The sequence below is a fragment of the Calypte anna genome, chromosome 1 (assembly GCF_003957555.1).
Source record: "Calypte anna isolate BGI_N300 chromosome 1, bCalAnn1_v1.p, whole genome shotgun sequence".
In the NCBI taxonomy this organism is placed as follows: domain Eukaryota; kingdom Metazoa; phylum Chordata; class Aves; order Apodiformes; family Trochilidae; genus Calypte; species Calypte anna.
Window position 1 is genome coordinate 39,451,148 of NC_044244.1, and position 18,991 is coordinate 39,470,138.

Sequence of the window (18,991 nt, forward strand, 5' to 3'; positions counted from 1 at the left end):
AAAATATATTTGACAGCACAAAACAATAAAATGTTCATGCTCATCAAGTATACACAAAGTATTTTTGACTAAACTGAGGAGATAAGGCCCTATCTCAATCTTCAGAAAAATTACCTATGACAGATTCTGAGGAAAATGTCTGAACACCTTAAACAAAGTCAAACTTCTATGAGCTTCACTCCCTTCTTCAGAGCTTTTGTGGTAGACACTTTCATAAAAACATTTATAGGTCTCCTGTTGCTGTACCAGCAACAAATCTTGAAATTGATGACTGTCTTTTGATGAAGATTTTAAACATTAATGTTAAATTTTGCATCCTTTTTCTCAAGGGAAGAAAAGCTATGCTTAACAAAAGACAAAACATTGCCCATCCAATGTCTACTACCTTTAAGTTTAAAAGTTAAGGGAAATCTTTTCAAAATACAGTCTTTTTATCTTCTTTCCAAATACAAGTTTTGGATTAAAAAGAAAGATTAGCTGCCTCATTTGCTGCAAAGTGCTGTGATTAATCCTACTAATTGAATTACTGAATCACTCTTTCTGCTTCCTTGAAGGAGACAAAAAAATTCAAAAGATTTCCAGTGCTACTGAAGCTAAACAAAGCCAGACCAACTCATGCAAAATGACATTCAAACCCATGTGAGATAGGCTTGGTGTGAACATAAACAGGGCACAGCTGCCAGGTACACTGTATGCCTCAAGGCCATCTGATCCAAAATGCACTTAAGAAATTATTAACTGTTCACTGATATTAGACCATAATTCATCTATGTCCATCATGGATCAGAGATTATCTACAAAGATGCTCCTACAGCTAACTTGAGTACAGTTATTAAGGGTAGGGTATTCCTATTAGGGAGTGAGGGGGCAGAACGTGGCTCACAAAGATTAAATAAAACTGATGATGTTTATTACAGTAAATTAAACAGGGAGAGAGCATGGGTTGAGGCACTGTCCCACAATCTGCAATTTTGAAACATTAGCAAGCTCTAATGTCAACCAACATTGTCTCAGACAATGCTGCAGCATATTTTGGGGTTAGGGCAGGCCAGCTCTTGTGCACTGAGTACGCAGGGGAAAGGCACGGGTTACGTGACATGAGCTGTGCTGAGCCACTTATTTATTATTTATTCTTGGGGGCAGAGATCAAGGGCCAGTCCTTTTTGTTTACTAACACAGCTGTCACAATGAAAACCTGCCATCTTTAAAGAAGTTTGGCCATTTTAAAAAAACATTAACTCTTTTTGTTCCCATGCTGACAAGCCTACATAGGGAAATATCAGTCCCCTGAAGGGAAAGTGGTTTTCCTTGAACTGTTGCATTGTATTTTATTTATTCTAATTTTATTTATTGCTGCCCCACTGCATGCTTTTAAAATGGTGCCACTGTTATAACCCTGTCCCAGATAGCAAGCACCTGGATCTGTAGAATACTTGCTATCACAGTCCTTGTTCATCTGTTCATAGACCTTCAAATTAGTAGCACAGAGGGCTAACAATTTTTTCATGCCAAATTCAGATTGGGATAAACAGACTTCCTATCGGTATAAGTCTGCTGAGAAGAATCTCCATGCCAGAGGAGCACCATGGGACAGAATCATGTTACACGTGCAGACAATTTTGTGACAACCCAAAAATGCCAGACTCATCATCATGTGCTATCTTTCTTCTACTCACAGCAAGAATGTGGATTACTTCACAGCCTTGGCCTCAGTGACATCCTACTGCAAGGAATGTGATCAAACAGGCACTTTAGAGAGATCTGCAACTTCTAAGTCAGATGTTCTCCCCCACCTACTGAACAGCAATTTTTTTTCAACTGAATGAACCAATACATTTTGCATCTTTGAGCAATGGGCATAAGTAAAATCACTCTCATCTATTTTTGAGACCACTGAAAGAAATCCTTGATAGGACCAGACCTCTTTATGGCAGGATCATGGTCAAGATCATGATCTTATTGGTGGAATTTTCTTCAAAAATATTCTTCAGAGTTGTATGTATATACCCACTTCTAAGAAAGAAGAGATAAAGGTAGTAAAAAAACTGGAGGAGAGGGAACAGGTTAATTAAAGATGCCAATGATAGGCATTTTTATTCTAATATCAAATCTAATATCAAATATTTTTATATCTAATATGAATGCTATTATCATAAGCTTACAGATATCTCCATTTAATTGTAAATCAAAGTCATGTTAAACAAGGATATATACACGAGATGGAATTATAAGCACCCTGAGAGGAATAACTTCTGTCCTACTCCTTGGACCACCAATACTGAAACCCACTGAATTTGACCTTAGGCCATGAAGATCTAATGAAAGCTGAAGTCTGAAATGTGTCAGTGTTCTCACCCATCCCTTCCTACAGTGCTGATGCCTTCTCTCTGTGCAAAAGTAGTTCCCTAGCCAATTAGGGTCACCCCTTAAAACGAATCCATTTCCTGAAGGTGAACAGGAGCAGCTCAGATAACTCACCTTGAAGTGTTCAGTTTCACAGGTGGCATTTTCACCAATATGTGAGTCACACTCCTCACGCACATTGGCAAATTCAATCCCATCTGAGCAGTATTGCTTCTCCAGCTGGCTGCGGCAGCACTGCACCTGAGTCATGCTGACAAAAGGGTGGAAGCAATGGAAGAAGAATGTCATACATAGGTCAAGAACCAATAATGCAAGTTTTGGCAACTAGCACTTATACTAGTCTTGTGGCAAGTGGTTCATGGGGGCACACATTTTAGTCATTAAGTAAAAACACTCTCTAGGAGTAGGCGGGATGTTGAGGTGAGATGTTTTTATAGTTCAATTGCCTGTCTACCTTGCAGTCTGTCCTAACAATTTTAGTGAGCAATTGGGTAACTTCAACAGGGATCAAGGTGTCCAGTATCTGTATTCTTGCATGTTTTGTGAAGACTGGTGGCCAAAGAGGGGATGCTGAGAACTGTAACTGGTGCTCAGACTGATGAAAGGGAAAAGTCACTACAAGAATTTACAGAATCCAACCATTCATCCCTACCCCCTGCTGCCCCTTGCCCAAACAAAGAGGTACAGAATGCTGGAGGAAGCTCGGAGGGTTGCTCTGTGGGACAACTCAAGATATGGGGAAAACTGAAGATGCCAAGGAAAGCCATAGTGAGAAGTGTATTGCAAGCAAGAGGTGAAGAAAAACAAGGGAGAAAAGAGTGTTATAGGGCAGGAAGATGTGCAGAGGAGACTGAACGAAAATCTCCAAGAAACTCAGCTTTGTTAGTTCCTCTGGTCATAAAATCATTCAATATTATCTCAGTTTCAGCAAACAAATTTAAAACTCCCGGGAAAAAAAAATCTGTGTGGGGAGGCTCTCAACTTCTCTGTTGCTGTTGCTACAGTCACCCAAATGCAAAGCCCATTGAAGGAGATACCTTCTCTCTCTCCACTTAGTTTTTACACGTAACTCTGCTTTGTTGGGGAGCACTTGGGTTGGAGCTTATATTTTAAAGCTTTTCTGATGTTCTCTCCTGTAACTGACACTGGTAAATGGAGGAAAAAATTAAAGAAGATCACACATACAAGGATATACACATATCCATGTGTTTTGTGATAACCCACTAAGAAAAGTGCTAGTTGAGTTGCTAAGGGGAAAAGAAACTATCCCAAAGGGAATCCAAACCAATAAAATTCTACCTGTAGTACAACATGGGCACCTAAAAAGGTATACTCTGATATGTTAGATCTCTACAAGAAATGCACAGAAAATCCCTGTAATTGCACTTTATATATCCATCAGCATGGAAAATGTTATACATCTTAGAAACCAACACTGAATGCATTCTCTTTGCTGTTAACAATATTAATTTTTTTTCCTCAATTCTAATTGTTTGAACTGATGAGTAAAATCTTTACAAGGGCCACCTAGAAATACATAAAATTATGTGAAGATATTCAGAAAACCAATACCCTCTAGTCTTAAAAAGCCTTTTCTTTACACTGTTGGAAATGTAGGAATTACAAGAAAGAGGGGTTAGCTGCACCACTGAACTCCAGTTTTCTCCTGTTGTCCTATAGTAAGAGGATTCCCATGCATCAGCTCTGGAGGAGCTTCCCTGTTCACAGTGACCACAGGACAAGCTTTTAGCTCCCAGGCAGCATGGTCTACCTCATCTATAAGGTCAGGACAGCCAGTCCATAACACTAAAAGTAGAGGTGCTGGGCTCAGATTCTACATCTCTGTGCACATTAGTGAGATGAAGTTGTCAAGCTACATTCCTGAAGATTCCTAATTTGTATTTATTGGGTTTTGTACTGATCTGACTGTGCAGTTCTTAGTTGCACAAAAACATCTATGAGATTTCAATGCATAAGAACAAAATCCAGAATTAGTTCATGAATAAAATATTCAAAAATAGACCCCAAATTCAGAGCTAGAACTTAAGCCCAGGACAGTAACTTCATTTGGCAGAATATTTTAAGTTTCTGATATTTGATGAAGTTCCAGTTTGGAAGAGTATGTAGCTTTTTTGTTGCTAAATTCCCTCCGAAGCAGAATTTCCATTCCCTGCCCAACTCTGGGGTGGTCTGACTCTGAAGCCTTTGGAAGACTGTAAAACCAGAACTTCAAGCCCAAGTGTGGGAGCTGAGACCTTCCAGCTTCTTTAGCCCTTCAAGTCCTGTTGAGGAGTTAGATATGTTAGCCACAGACAAATAAACAAACAAACAAAAGAAGTCTTTCAGTAGATCTGTTTGATTTCCAGTGGGGCTTTTTTTTTTTTTTTTAACTCAAATACAAATCATCTCTTTGAAATGTCTGGCAATTTCAACCAAAACAAAAAAGTGTCTTAAAATGTTTCCCACAGTTGTATTCATAAGTCATGTGGCCCACCCCAACTGTAATAAGGAATTAAACATCAAGCAAATACTAGATTAAAATACCATTCTCAGAATGACAACAACAAAATCACATTTCAGTGCCCAAATCCTACAGTGAAGCACACACTGGTAGCAAACACTGCTTAGGACTGTAAACACTCATGTGGCCATAACAGAAGAAGAAATCATTGGAAAATGGCAGAAAAATATCACAGAACAATCTGTAGAGTACTAGTCCTCTGTCTGCAACTTAGCCAGCCTCAGCTGAGCATCCTTTTCCCTTTAGATATCAGCCCATGTATTGACAGTCACTGGAGGGTCCCACCTCCAGATTCTCACACTCCAGTATGTAATGAAATGAGGCAACCAGGTGCCACTAATTGCCAGGGAGTGGCACGAGCTTGTGTTAAGCCCACCTGTGCCCCAACTGCGCACGAGCAGGATTAGGGGGCCAATAAAAGGTGAGTCCTGATACACAAACTCAGCTCACGCTGGAACTCACAATCTCAGCGTGCTTGGCTTTAACTGCTGCTTTCAGCACTGCACTACCTTCATTGCTCCACTAGAGCTCATCACCATCAGGTTGAGGCTTGAGTCTTGAACCTGTGGCCTCGGCATTGCTCGGGTTTGTGGTACTGCATGCTAGCCGGCTGCGCCACTCAAGCCTCACTTAAAGCCAAGCATGCCAAGATTGTGAGTTCCAGTGTGAGCTGAGTTTGTGTATCAGGCCTCACCTTTTATTGGCCCCCTAATCCTGCTCGTGCACAGTTAGGGCCTGCCTTAATCAGGCACAGGTGGTCTTAACACAAGCTCATGCCACTCCCTGGGAATTAGTGGCACCTGGTTGCCTCATTTCACTACACCTGGTTGCCTCATTTCACTACACCAGTACTTCTGAGATGAAGGTTACCCTTCCCTATCTTTGCTAGGTCTCCCTCTAGCTTAGACCCTAACAAAACACATACCCACTTTCTACTTCACAGCAAGGTAAAGGAGCCACCCCTCCTGTCTAATAAGACATCTAGGTTTGTCTCCTTATTGTTTGTTTTTTTAGTTTTTTTTTATCATTCCTAATAAAAAAGCCAATGACTACTTCTTCCTTATATATATCACCTGATTTTCAGTTGAAACTGCAACAGAACTTTGTTGAAATAAACAGGTAATCATTATATGGGTGAAATCTTGAACCACTAAATATGGAATCTCTAGGAGCATAAGGCCTCGTAACTGACATTCATTCAGGAAATTTCAAGTAAAATCATGCATCTCTGAAAGATGAGTTTTATTCATGGATCACTAGTGAGCAGAAATAACTCACAAACTCAAAAAATATTTGTTGCAGATGCTGATCTAAAATTAAAGTTATTTCACTGCTATGCAGTTTCACCATAAATTAAGAAAATATGGTTTATATTCTCACTTTTACTTTCTATTAAAATATAACCAATATGTTACTGATTTTCATGGAATAAATTTCCAGACAAAAATCTACATGTCCATATACCTCCACAAATCTTTCACATATGTTGGTTTTCTTCCTTTTCACATATACTGTTCTCCTTCCCTTTTACATACACTATTCCCCTTCCCAAGGGGTACACTCGTAACCACCACAGATTTAAAAATATCTGTTTTTCCCTTAATTTCTTTCCATAAAAGGCATTAAAATTTAAGTTTGCTCTGAAAACAATGTCCTTGTTGTCAGCCTAATTTCACTGCCCTCTGCCTCTCTCCTCCTACTTACCAGTCCATCTTTAAACTATGTCTGTTATTCACATGCACAGTGAAAGGTCTTGGACAAGTAATATTAAAATTAAACAGGGAATGATTCCACTCCAGAATTATTTTGCAAAAGCAAGCTGGGTCTTTCACCCTGTCCTCTCAGTTTGCAGTTTCACATGAAACAGAAATGAACTCAGGAAAATTAAGAGCAATATCTAGTATTATGAGTGACACAATATGACAAAGGAAAATAACAGTGACTCAAAAATGAAAATACCTACATTTGATCATGTGTTATAAATTAGCAAAGGACTCAAGTAAAAATAACTGATTCAGCAAGCCTTAAAATTAATCAACTGCAATCCACAAGAAACTCTGTAGATCATATAATAAGAGTATTCTTGAAAATAAAGAGTAAAATTACATTGGTATCAGATATTAAAAAGAGAATCCGTACTTATAAAATTGTGTCAGAGGAGGACTGAGTTTCACATCATTCACAAAGTGAGCAAGTTATCCTAAATGAGTGGCAATAAACCCCTGACAACTTTATAGAGTGTTCTTCTATCCCTCTGTGAAGCCAAAAATCTCAGTGATTGTGAGGCACTCTTAGCAAGCTACAATGAAGAGATAATAATTAATAAATACAGCTTCTCAAAAAATTACTTTACATAGCTTTTTTGGACATGAAACTGTCCCAACTACGATGTCAAGAAAAATCTCAGGCTCCTACAGACTTACAATGACATAAATCAATAAGCATCCATCAGCAGTTAAGCATCTGGTGCCTATCACTCCAAACACTCCTGTCTTATTACTTCCTTGTGCTCCTGCCCAAGTCCCTGTCCGAGTGCTGCCACTGATCTCTGCTTGGGAACATGGATTGCCTTTTATTTCTGGTTTTGCAAAGTACCTAGCAGAGTGTTCTGTAGCTGCTTCTTTCATATATTTTTGCAACACTCATAATGTAGCTCCAAAAAAGACTTTACACAGTGCTAAAGGCATGTAATTCTCATATGGAGATAGGCTGCTGCTAACCCAGCAATTAAATCCACTTGCTAAGAGTTCTGGGCAGGGGAAATGCTTCATTGTGAAAGGAGAAAGATTTATTGGGCAGGTTGAGTTCCAAAATTAAATGGCAGCTGTTTCCAGCTGCTCTGAGTTTAACCACATCACAAGAAAAATGATGAATGAGCAAAAAGCTTCTGACAGTCAAAGATATAATTCATTTAAACTCCATACTCAGATTTTCTGAGTCATGAAGACACAGAGAAAAATAATGTCATTTTCCAGAGTGATAATACAATGAGGTCTACACATTTGTGGGATAAGCAACCACACTAAGAGACTGCAGATTTGCCTGACATTAAGCCAGGAGCCTTGTTTCAACCTAAATGTAACTGAGGAACACTACCTAGACAAGATCTTACTAACTCCTGGGAACTTCAGACAAGAGGGCTGGCTCACCTGTGGCAAGAAAGTGAGCACATCTGCAGTTTGAACTATACCATATTCAGCAAGTGATGCTCACAGAGACAGCAAGCCTCTCAAGAACCACAGGAGACTTTTGGGGAGGGATCCTGAAAAGAAGCTAAAACCCAGAACTGTCAGCTTCTTGCTTCTTTCTAGGGTGCACAACAGATACAAGAATGGCTGTGCTTGTGTGGAAACCCTTCTGGATTACTATGAATGTGCTTTAAATGTTTGGAAAAAGATCAAGGGGGTGAAATTCTAATTCAGTAAGGCAGCCTGTTCCTCACACAAGAAAAAGAAAAGCAGAAGATACTTCAGCACTGGTCTTGCCTTGAAGGAAGGGCTGAATCTGAGACAACACTAGGTTATTACTATTCTAAGCAGAGGACTCACAAACAGCATGTAAATTCTTTTCAAGTGTGCTGGGGGAAGTATATCCAATCTGTTCTGTGCTGCACAGTCTTTGCAAAGTAACTACACAAAATCATTTCACTTCAGTAACTTCATCAAATCTGCTCACTATACAATATATTTTCCCCTTCTATTCAACTGCTAAACTTTCAGACCCAAACCAAAATGTGTGGCTCCATATGGCATGAAGTAATGTGAGTTTGCACACCCAAGAGGCCACATTTTTTTTAGAGCACTCTAAGGCAGATGATCTACACTGTCCAACACTGTACTGAACTAGAGAGTCAAAAGATCCCATCTGGTATTTAATCAACCCCATAGGAGATCAGTATCTGTCCCCCAGCAGCTGCCATTGCATGTAGGTGCCTAAACAGGAAGCAAGTTCTTTTGAAAACCTGAAACCCAGGAGACACCCTGTGCCATATTCTCTCCTGCCTGAACCTGGTTTTGCTCACATCTCTCAGAGTAGGAATAAATGCACAAAATCAAGTGTCATCACCCTCAGGTGGTTGTAAAAGGAATGATGATTCCTCACTGCTCATTCTGTTTCCAGTTGCAACAGCGACTGGGAGTAGAATTTGCTCCTTTTGTGTCTGAAATGGCATCAGAAAGTGATTTTTCTGTAGCCCTCAAATATATGCCGTCATAACTGGAGTAAAATAATATTTCCATTAAAGAAAGCAGTAAAAGGTGCCAGTTTTACTTTGTAATTTTTAGACTGAAGCCAGAGATTAGGGGAAGCTATGTTTATTTATTGGATAGTCATGAATAAATGCAACTAAACTGCATTCATCCACTGAGCTGTTGTCAGTAAGTGCTCACATCTTAAGCAGAATGTGTGCCTTTACCTATTTCTTATTTACCATTACATCCCTATAATTTTCTTAATTACTTATCAGTATATATAAAAGCCAGATGAAGTATTAGTAAGCTTTTTCTCAGTTCCTTTGAAGCCCTGAAGACTCTATAAAATGGCAATCTTTAAAAGGCTAAATTGCATTTACATCAGCATTCTAACCCACATTAATCAAATAATCACTAAGTCATCAAGATTCTTGGTCCCAGATTGTTCACTAAATCAGTTTCCTGTTTTTGCTGGCTCTGTTTTGTCTGTAACTCTTCTGACTCTCCAAGTATTTCCTAAATTGAGATTTAAGTCCTATCTGTCAATTCTTCTGCGTAAGGAACAGTTTTTAATGCCAATGTAATTGCAGAAGTCAGAAAACATGGACAAACTTGCCTGCAAGACACATTCTTTCCGTAATAAAGATCAATCCAACATTTCTACAATTACCAAGGTTAAATCACTTTGCAATCCATTTGAAAAGATAGAGGGAAGCAATGCAATGTGTTTTAAATATGAAATCCTCTGTGAAACTTGCCCTTCAAACTAACAGTCACAAATTCTTAGCTCCACAAATTATATGGAACAAGTGAGTCTAACAGGTAAAACAACACCACCACTGACATTAAAAAAGATTCAGTATTACCAAAATATACTGTGCAACTAATTTTAACACTTCATTACTTCATTTGTTAGGTTACATAATAGGAATTAGTATCCTGCTAAATGTCAATACAATTTAAAAATCTGTTAACTAAAGGGTACTATTTTCTACAGTCAAATGCATTTGACAGAAGTTGGGCAACCACGAACTGTAGGGCAATTATCTGTGCCATGGCACAGTTTTAAAAGGTTATCTTATACACATACATACATCTGTATGCATTCAGTCCCTACATTTCTAATGTACAGGGTCTGTTGTGTTTCTTGATAAAAAATTTTCCAAGAGTTTGGGCCATCACTGGGCTAGGTTCACAGTCAGCATAAACTGACTGAAGAAGTTTTGCTGAGAGTGTAGCCACAGTGAGATGTATTTTTTGTAGGCAGAGGAGTCCAAGCCCTGTGAGTACAGTGGAAAAACTTCTGACTCAGACACAGTGCATGGCAAACAGATCAGAACTGGGTGACTCTACACTAGACCAACAGCAAAAAATGTAAGAAGCTTAATGGAAGAAAAGTAGATACTCAGTAGGTGCTCCCAAAAGGCTGGATTTAAGAGCTGGTTGCTCCATCTTCTAAATCAGCTTTTGTACCTGCCATTCCCATGGTTTGACACGAAAATATAAATTATAGCATAGTGTATATTACATAGCCATATACCTGCATTCTCTGGACTCTGATATTAATGGCAGAGAAGTACATATTCTGTTTTTATTTGCCCATTCAATACCCTTGTCACAGCATTCTTCCACTGAGAGATCTGCAGAAATGAGAGAAGAAAATCACAATGTATTTAATACAACTTTAGCAAATCGCAATGCATCTGAAGTTAAAAATATATAAAGTGAAATAAAAGAAAAGAAAGCAGAAGGGGAAGGGGAAGGGAAGGGAAGGGAAGGGGAAGGGAAGGGGAAGGGGAAGGGGAAGGGGAAGGGAAGGGGAAGGGGAAGGGAAGGGGAAGGGAAGGGGAAGGGGAAGGGGAAGGGGAAGGGGAAGGGGAAGGGGAAGGGGAAGGGGAAGGGGAAGGGAAGGGGAAGGGAAGGGAAGGGGAAGGGGAAGGGGAGAGGAGAGGAGAGGAGAGGAGAGGAGAGGAGAGGAGAGGAGAGGAGAGGAGAGGAGAGGAGAGGAGAGGAGAGGAGAGGAGAGGAGAGGAGAGGAGAGGAGAGGAGAGGAGAGGAGAGGAGAGGAGAGGAGAGGAGAGGAGAGGAGAGGAGAGGAGAGGAGAGGAGAGGAGAGGAGAGGAGAGGAGAGGAGAGGAGAGGAGAGGAGAGGAGAGGAGAGGAGAGGAGAGGAGAGGAGAGGAAGAAGGGAAGGAAGGGGAAGGGAAGGAGAAAGGGAAAGGGGAAGGGGAAAGGGGAAAGGAGGAAGGAGGAAGGAGGAAGGGGGAAGGGGAAGGGGAAGGGGAAGGGGGAAGGGGGAAGGGGGAAGGGGGAAGGGAAGGGGGAAGGGGAAGAGGAAGGGGAAGAAACTGGTCAGCTTGTTTTTATCTCCCCAGTCTACCCACAGATTAGTGCACCAATCCAAAAGGCAGCCATGGCCAAATGAAGCATCCATCAGCACCCTGCAATCAGCCCAAGCACACATGGAGCATTCCTTCCTCCATGGAGCAAACTGCAGTTTCCCTTAAACTTCCACATAAAGACACAGCCCAGGGACTGAGACTCCATTAGAAAGTTTAGATAGATAAAACCCTGCACAATAAAATGATCTCTTGGGTTGTACTCCATTACTATCAAAAGTGGTAGCAACAATAAATGACCTTTTAAAATCCTGAAGAATACAGGATAAATCAAGTAAATGCCTGATATGAAAGACAGATTAATATAATAACAAGTTAATTTGCAGAACTATTTTTCCTGATGTGGCTACCCAATTTTTCTGGTTTTTCTGTTTTAAATTATGTCTTTAAATGCAAAAGTATTTTACGGAGAAACAGAAAGGTTTATGGTATTTTGGTCACTTAACATATCAAAGAAAGCTTAATACAGGCACCAACTGCTATCAACACTGAAACTTACTTGTGCAGAGTAGGATTTTTCCAAAAGTCTGTGATTTAATAAAACTAAATACTGTTAAAGAACTGACAAGCACAAAAGGTTTGCTTTATACTCCAAGTGCAAAAGTTCACTACACAGCAGGTGTATCAGAACTTGGAATAAAACATGAGTCACATTTTCCTACTAATTATCTTGAAATACAAACAATGAACAGCTCCTTGTATAACAAATACACAACCTGTATAAAAAATCAATTAAAAAATCTGATTATCAAGGGAGACAACTTTCTAATGCTTTCCCTGTGTTTTGTAATTTTTTTTTTTACCGTGGCCTGACAGGCTGCACAGGAGTGCTGAAAGAGGTGGCTTGATTGCCATAATATTGATAGGTCATGGTGAATATGAGAAATTTCTAAATAATGGAAGAGAAAAACGTCCCTCTGCCTTCTGGAAGAACAAAAGAGGAGAACTGGGAAACTACAGGCTGGTCAACCCCAGAAACAATGTCAAAAAACATGAAGGATAAGAAGGTGGATCAGGACAAGTCAGACTGGCTTCATGAAGTGGATGCTTCTCCAACCCTCCAGCCTTCTACAATGAGCTGGCTAGCCTGGTGGATGAGGGGAGAGCAGTGGATGTTCACCTTGGTATCAGTAAGGCTCTTGACACTGTCTCCCATAAGACTCTCATAGACAAGCTGTGTGTGGAGGTTGGGTAAGGGGACAAGGGAGGGGATTGAAAACTCATGGAATGGTGAGGCCCAGAGGGATGTGATCAGTGGCACAAAGTCCAGTTGGATGTAAGGCATTAGGTGGTGTACCCCAGGAGACAATACTGGTTCCAATGCTGTTTAGCATTTTCACTAATGACCTGACTTCAACAAGTTCACCAATGATAGAACAGTGAGATGAGTGGTTGATGCACCAGCTTGTGCTGCCATCCAGAGGGATGTGTCAGCGTGCTGAAGAAATGTGCAGTGAGGAACCTTATGAAGTTCAGCAAAGGGAAATGTGAAGTTCTGCATCTGGGGAGGAATAAGCCCTATCCACCAGTACACACAGAAGGGGTTATCATCTGGAAAAGAGTTCTGCAGAGAAGGACCTGAGTGTCCTGGTGGACACCAAGTTGATCATGAGCCAGCAATGCACCTTTGCATCAGAGAAGACCAACACTATCTTAGGCCGCATTCGAGCACTGGCAGCAGGTTGAGGGAAGTTTTGATCCTTCCCCTCTGCTCAGCACTGATGAAAACATATTTGGAATGCTGTGTCCAGTCCTGGATTCCCCAGTTCAAGAAAGATTTGGACTTACTGGAGTGATTCCAGTGCGGGACAACCAAAATTATTTATGCACAGGAGGCTGCTTCATATGAGGAGAGACTGAGAGACCTGGGATTGTTTAGCCTAGAGAAAAGAAGACTACGGGGGTGATCTGATTGATGTTTATAAATACCGTGTGGGAGAAGACATGACAAGGTAGTCAGACTCATCTCAGTGGTGTCCATTGACAGCAGAAAGAGGCAACAGACACAATTTATACCCTAGGAAGTTCCATCTGAACAGAAGAAAACACTGTTCAAAGATTGCATGATCTCAAAAGGTCCCTTCCAACCTAAAAAAGTCTGTGAGATTCTTTGACTGATTACTTAATGAAAAATAAATAAGACCCTTTCACCTGTAGGTCTCTGTGCTACACAAAGAAAGGCACATCTCATTTACTCCTTTTTGGTGGCAAATCTGAAGTAGAAAAGGATGAAATGACTTGTCCAGATCACACAGCACGCTGGTGGCAGACTAGGGAGTGCACACCAGGTCATTCCCAGATTCTCTCCACTGGATCATAAAATGTCTCACATGATTGTGTCATTCTCAGTTTTGCTCCAAGTGCCTCTAAAGGGAGCAAAATCCAGTAAGCAGCAGCATTACAGTCAAGACTGCCCACCTTCACAAACAGCTCCCTGCTCTCTAGTAAGGGCAAGAATCTGTCACCTGTGGCACTCTCTGTATCAGTTACCAAGCATCACTCCTCAGGTGTCCCTGATGTATGGGGGTTGCAGCCTTCATCTCTCCACAAATCCATATCCTAACCTGTTGCTGTTATGAAACAGCCACAAACATTTTTTTAACCTGCTCATGATCACACTTGGGGATACATCATAGAGCTTACAAGAGTACCTCAACTGGCAAATCTGCATACATGGGAAAGTAAAAAGCAGCTAAAGGCAAGTCAAGAAAATAAGCACCTCCACTAACTCAGTTGTTTTCAGGGAGCAACATATATTCCCAATTAGTGATTATAATCCAGCAATTCAAAGCAAAAAGGAAAGATTTAAATGAGATTTTAGGATGCATCAGTTATCTTAAGGCAGCTCTTAAGTTAGTTATCAATTCCACAGTGCAAAGCTCTGGAGGGCTCATCATAATTCTGGCTATCCCTCTTCATGAAGGATTATATCAAAATGGAAAATGTGTAAAGAAAAGCTAGGAGGATGGCCAGGGGAATCAAAGCCCTATTATATGAAGAAAAACTAAAAGAAACAGACCATTTTAAGCCTAGGTAAGTAAAGCTTGTGGAAGCATCCAGTTCACGCAAACAAGTATTGCAGCAGTAACAATAATCAGAATTATGGAATAAATAAACCAAACATTTTTTATTAAGAAAATCATTACACTTATAAATGGAACCACGTCAGTTTATAACAAAGCTGTGTACTCTATGACCCGGGTCACTCTTCTAGTCTTACTTACATACCCCAAATAATGGTCAAAATTCTCTCATTATGAAGTCAAGGCAGTATTTCTCTTTAATTCCTCAGTGTGTCCAGAATTGATGCCAGAGCCTGAAAGCTAACTGAAGTTTATAATGCTACAGAGAAAATCAGTCTTGTAAATAAATAACTGCCTGTGGTGAAAGACATGAAGTTGTGCCTGATCTCTTATTTGGGAATAGGGACTCTGCTGCTCTGTCTGCCAGTGTGCTGCTAACAAACATTATATGCATCCCATTTCATAAAATGTGTTACAAATAAAGTATTTTCCATGCTGTTGTCTGCAATTAATCTTAACCGTGTTGAAAAATGATACACATTTAACTGAAGTGCAGAGCTGGCTGCAGGTTTTTGCAAAGCTTTGTACAAATGGATCTTTGGCCAAGTTCCTCCCCAGAAGGACAATCCCTGGCTCTGGACACCAGTTGGTCCCTCCCAGCTCTGGCAACACACCTCTTCTCCAACCAAATAACTCAAGAATACAAAGCAGGCCAAGCTAAGCAAAATCATCTGTAGGAGTGCATCCAGATGAAGAAGGATTTCTAATAGTTTGCTGAGGGAGAACTGTGGTTCAGGCTCATTTTTTTGATGACATCACAATTCATATCCTCCAAAGGTCCTGCCAAAAATCTCTTGAGAATACAGGGAAGTGAAAAACAAGCAGTAAAAAAAGGACTCCACCCCTCAAGACCTTTCTTTTAAAGCATAACAATAAAAGAGTGAAAAACATTTTCTCCAGTTTGCTTTTAAAAATGGTCATTCATTGGCAAATCTCTTTACTCTTTCAAACCCTCAGAAAGTATGTGTCTCCCACTCTGGTGTCAACTCCTGCTTGCACTGGAGTCAATTCTCACTATTTTGGCATCAGGAGTTATCAATGAGTATTCAGAAACAGGACAGACTTGTTGTCTCATAACTAACTGTATTTTTCCAGTGTAGTGGCTTAAACTCTACATGTGCTTATCCATGTGGCTGCCTGTTGGAAATCTCTTGGCAAGGAGTTCACACTGAGATGCTTTGTGCCTCCTCACACCCTCTTCCAACAGCACTGGGGAGGGGGGGATGGGGGGGGGGCAGGGCCTTTCCTCAGTTTCTCACAACTAGAATTTCACAATGCAGGGCATCTGAAAGGAAGAAGTAGTGGAAAGCAGATGGTAGAAGCTGCTCTGGTTACAACATCTCGAAGAATCTCACCTACTGTGAAGAAAAGTGATTATTCATTTGCCTCTGAATGTGATCATGTGTCTTTTCCTGCAAGTGATGGGCTCATGGCACCCCCCAGGGCTGGAGTGGCAAGGATGGTAAAAGAAGAATTACAGTACTGTCCTTCTGAACCTGGTCCCACTTGCAACTGCTTTATCAAGTGCAGAAAGTTTCATGCAAATCAGCCAGGGAAATCTCAGGCATCTGAGAGGCAAAACACTTTTGGGATGTCTGGTGATACTGGCTGTGTTCAGCCTTTTATTTGGAGAGAGAAACACTACAAGAAAGTTGTAACATGCAAGAATACACCATCTGGTCCATTTTTTAAGCTTGTGAAGCAATTTTTCAATTTTTTGATATCACAAGACAGAAAAACTGAAGATAAACCCTAGATCTTTTAAGATGGTAGCATTTTCACTTCCGTTTCACTCAGACACAGTGATTTCACATGCTATCTGACTAATTGAGAAAATCCAAGTCTACTTTGGATAAAATCAAATGCAGCTTCATCCCTATCTTGCCCTGTAAAAAGGTATGTGAAGCACAGCATCCAAATGAAGCTGAATTCCAGTAGTATGACAGGCCACCCATCCTGATATTAAGTGCTACATATGGCATTCTGAAAGAGATTGCAGGAGTCTCTGGAAGAGGACAGTAGAAAGACAGCTGGAACTCAGATCTCTAATTTTACAAAAGCTGTCATGAAGACCTATAAGACAAGATGCAGTTAAAGGTCACACAAATGAAAACATTTTGTGCACGCCATGCATTCATGTGCTAGCTATGAACTCTGCTTACACTGATAAAATATGTACAAGCATATGGTTGACTTAAAAAAAGGTGGTTTTGCTAATCTTAACAGGATTGCAATACTGCGTGGGAGTTCAAAGCAAGAAATGTGGTTAAAATCTGTATAACCTTAGACTTTTATGATGTCATAATTGCTTATTCAGCTGCTACAGTGAATATTTTCTGCAAAAGAAAGATAAGCTGAAGAATGTTGCCTAAAAGCATGATTCCTGGAATGAGAAACCCTGGATTGTTTCTTGGAATTGTGCAAAAAACAAGCAGAAGTAAAAAGGACTGGATAATTTTCATGGCAGTAGCATTACAGCTAGATCAAAAAGGGTCAGATTATTTTAGTAACAATTTACAAGAGCAGGTTTTCCATACAGCTGCTAATGTTGGAAAAAAACATACACAACCCAGGATTAAATAGCTGTTCATTACTCAGTGCTGATCTATGAAACAGTTATAAAGATGATGGTAATATCAAACCAAAGCTACACCTGAATCTAGGTGGGCTAATCAAGCTAGTGCTAGCAAAGCTTTCCAGCTCTTCTGTGGTGTCATATCACTAAGTGATGTGATTATCAAATTTACTGACTTCCAAGCCCACGTAACCAGGTGTGGTTTGGCACAGATTTGGAACTGAGTCCAAGCCAAGGGTCAAAATCACCATCTTCCTAATCCGTTTTCAATCTTTCAAGCACATTAACTGACTGAGTTTGTAAAATATGGTGCAGATTTTGCTCTTCATTTACCCTGTAAGACTGTGGAATATGAGAAAACAGAACATGAATATCACCCCTCAACATATGCAGATACAAGGCAGCAGATGGACCCTGTGAAAGCTCAGCACTAGTCCAACAAGTTTCAGTAACAGTATGTCATCCAGAATTTTTGGAACTCATGCTTACAGCAGATATGCTTTGGTTTAGGTTTCCAGTAAGAAAAATACTTTCAGCTCTCACAGCATACCTCTCTGACGAAACTTTCCTTGTCCTGTCAAGACAACTGTCTTACTAATGATGCTCATCCATCTGTCAGCTGAAAGTTACCCAAGTCTACAGATGGAAGTTTACCCTCAAGATGACAGATTAGCCATCCATATTATTCAGAGTCGCATTCTTTGTCTTCCATCTCCCCTTTCCATCTGTCCTCCTGACACTAAACCGGAGCAACTGAGCTCGCTGGCCAAGGCCCCCCTGTGCTATGGGTTCAGGGCAGACAACGTGTGCTCAGTCTGAGCTGCCAAACCAACTCTTCCTGAAACAAGGACACCAGGCTGATACTGGGTGGACAAGCCAACCGCCTTTGTAGCGGGGACAGCAGTCAAGTGCTGGCAGCTGGGATCCGTAGTCCTGGTTTTTTTGGCCATCTGTACAACAAACAACTGTAGAGAGGCTGTTTCTGGCAATGCAAACACACTCTGGCTGGCCACTTGAGGCACCTAGACCCAGAGACCTGTTTAGATAGGAGGGAAGCCAGCTGACTTCAAAGGTCCATCTGGTAATAGACTGATGTTATAATAAGTACAGCCTTGTTACATCCTGATCTTCTGCATAAAACCAGGGATTAGGCACACGGAGTAGACGAATGGGTGAAGGAGACCTCAAACTAAGAAAGAGAAAGACATACAACAGAAAATCTGGCTTCATGATTCCCCAAAACAAATGCTTTAAATTAGGAGTAATAGAGAAATGCCAGAAAGCATTACCATTCTCCATCTGAGACGACGTGAGGATTTGGTGGATCTCTTCAGACTGGAGTAGGAATGAAGATGCCCCTCCACCATTTTATATGCAGAGAAAGAAGTAAAGCGTTGGACAAGCTTTTCTTTTTCTGAAGAGATACTCTCCTTTACCTCAAGACTATACATCAAATATGCCAATATACTGCTGGGGTATGAGGAACAGACACAGCAGAGCTGTGGCATTAGTCACTTTTGGACAGTAATCTATTCTTAGTCCTCTTACGAGGTTGTTCTTAAAGAACAAGGTTTCCAAGGTTCACTTAAGGTATATACCAGCTTGAGCTCTGTAACAAATACACAAAACCTGGAGCCAAGATGCTCTCTCTTGTAATCCCCAAAACAGCAGAAGCCAGGAAGCACTCTCCAATGCACCTGTTGCATCTTGCAAGGCTGGGTTCATCACCAATCCTGGGTCTTCTCCAGCACTCCTCCAGTGTGCTATCACAGTGATGCTTCTCTCTCCCCAGTGTGAAGGTCATACTGGATCTTTATGGACTGAGAGTCTATCACTCCCAGTTCATATGCTGCTAAGAA

At 40.7% G+C, this 18,991-nt stretch overlaps 1 protein-coding gene across 2 annotated transcripts in view; it reads right to left on the reverse strand.

Annotated features, from left to right (window-relative positions):
* FBLN1 (fibulin 1) overlaps window positions 1-18,991 on the reverse strand; it is an 82,966-nt gene that overhangs the window by 56,165 nt on the left and 7,810 nt on the right. For both annotated transcript variants that reach the window (XM_030463872.1, XM_030463877.1), the window contains exons 2-3: window positions 10,616-10,715; window positions 2,479-2,614 (exon numbers count right to left, since the gene is read on the reverse strand). In XM_030463872.1, the coding sequence (XP_030319732.1) occupies window positions 2,479-2,614; window positions 10,616-10,715 (236 nt within the window). The remainder of the gene's footprint in view (window positions 1-2,478; window positions 2,615-10,615; window positions 10,716-18,991) is intronic.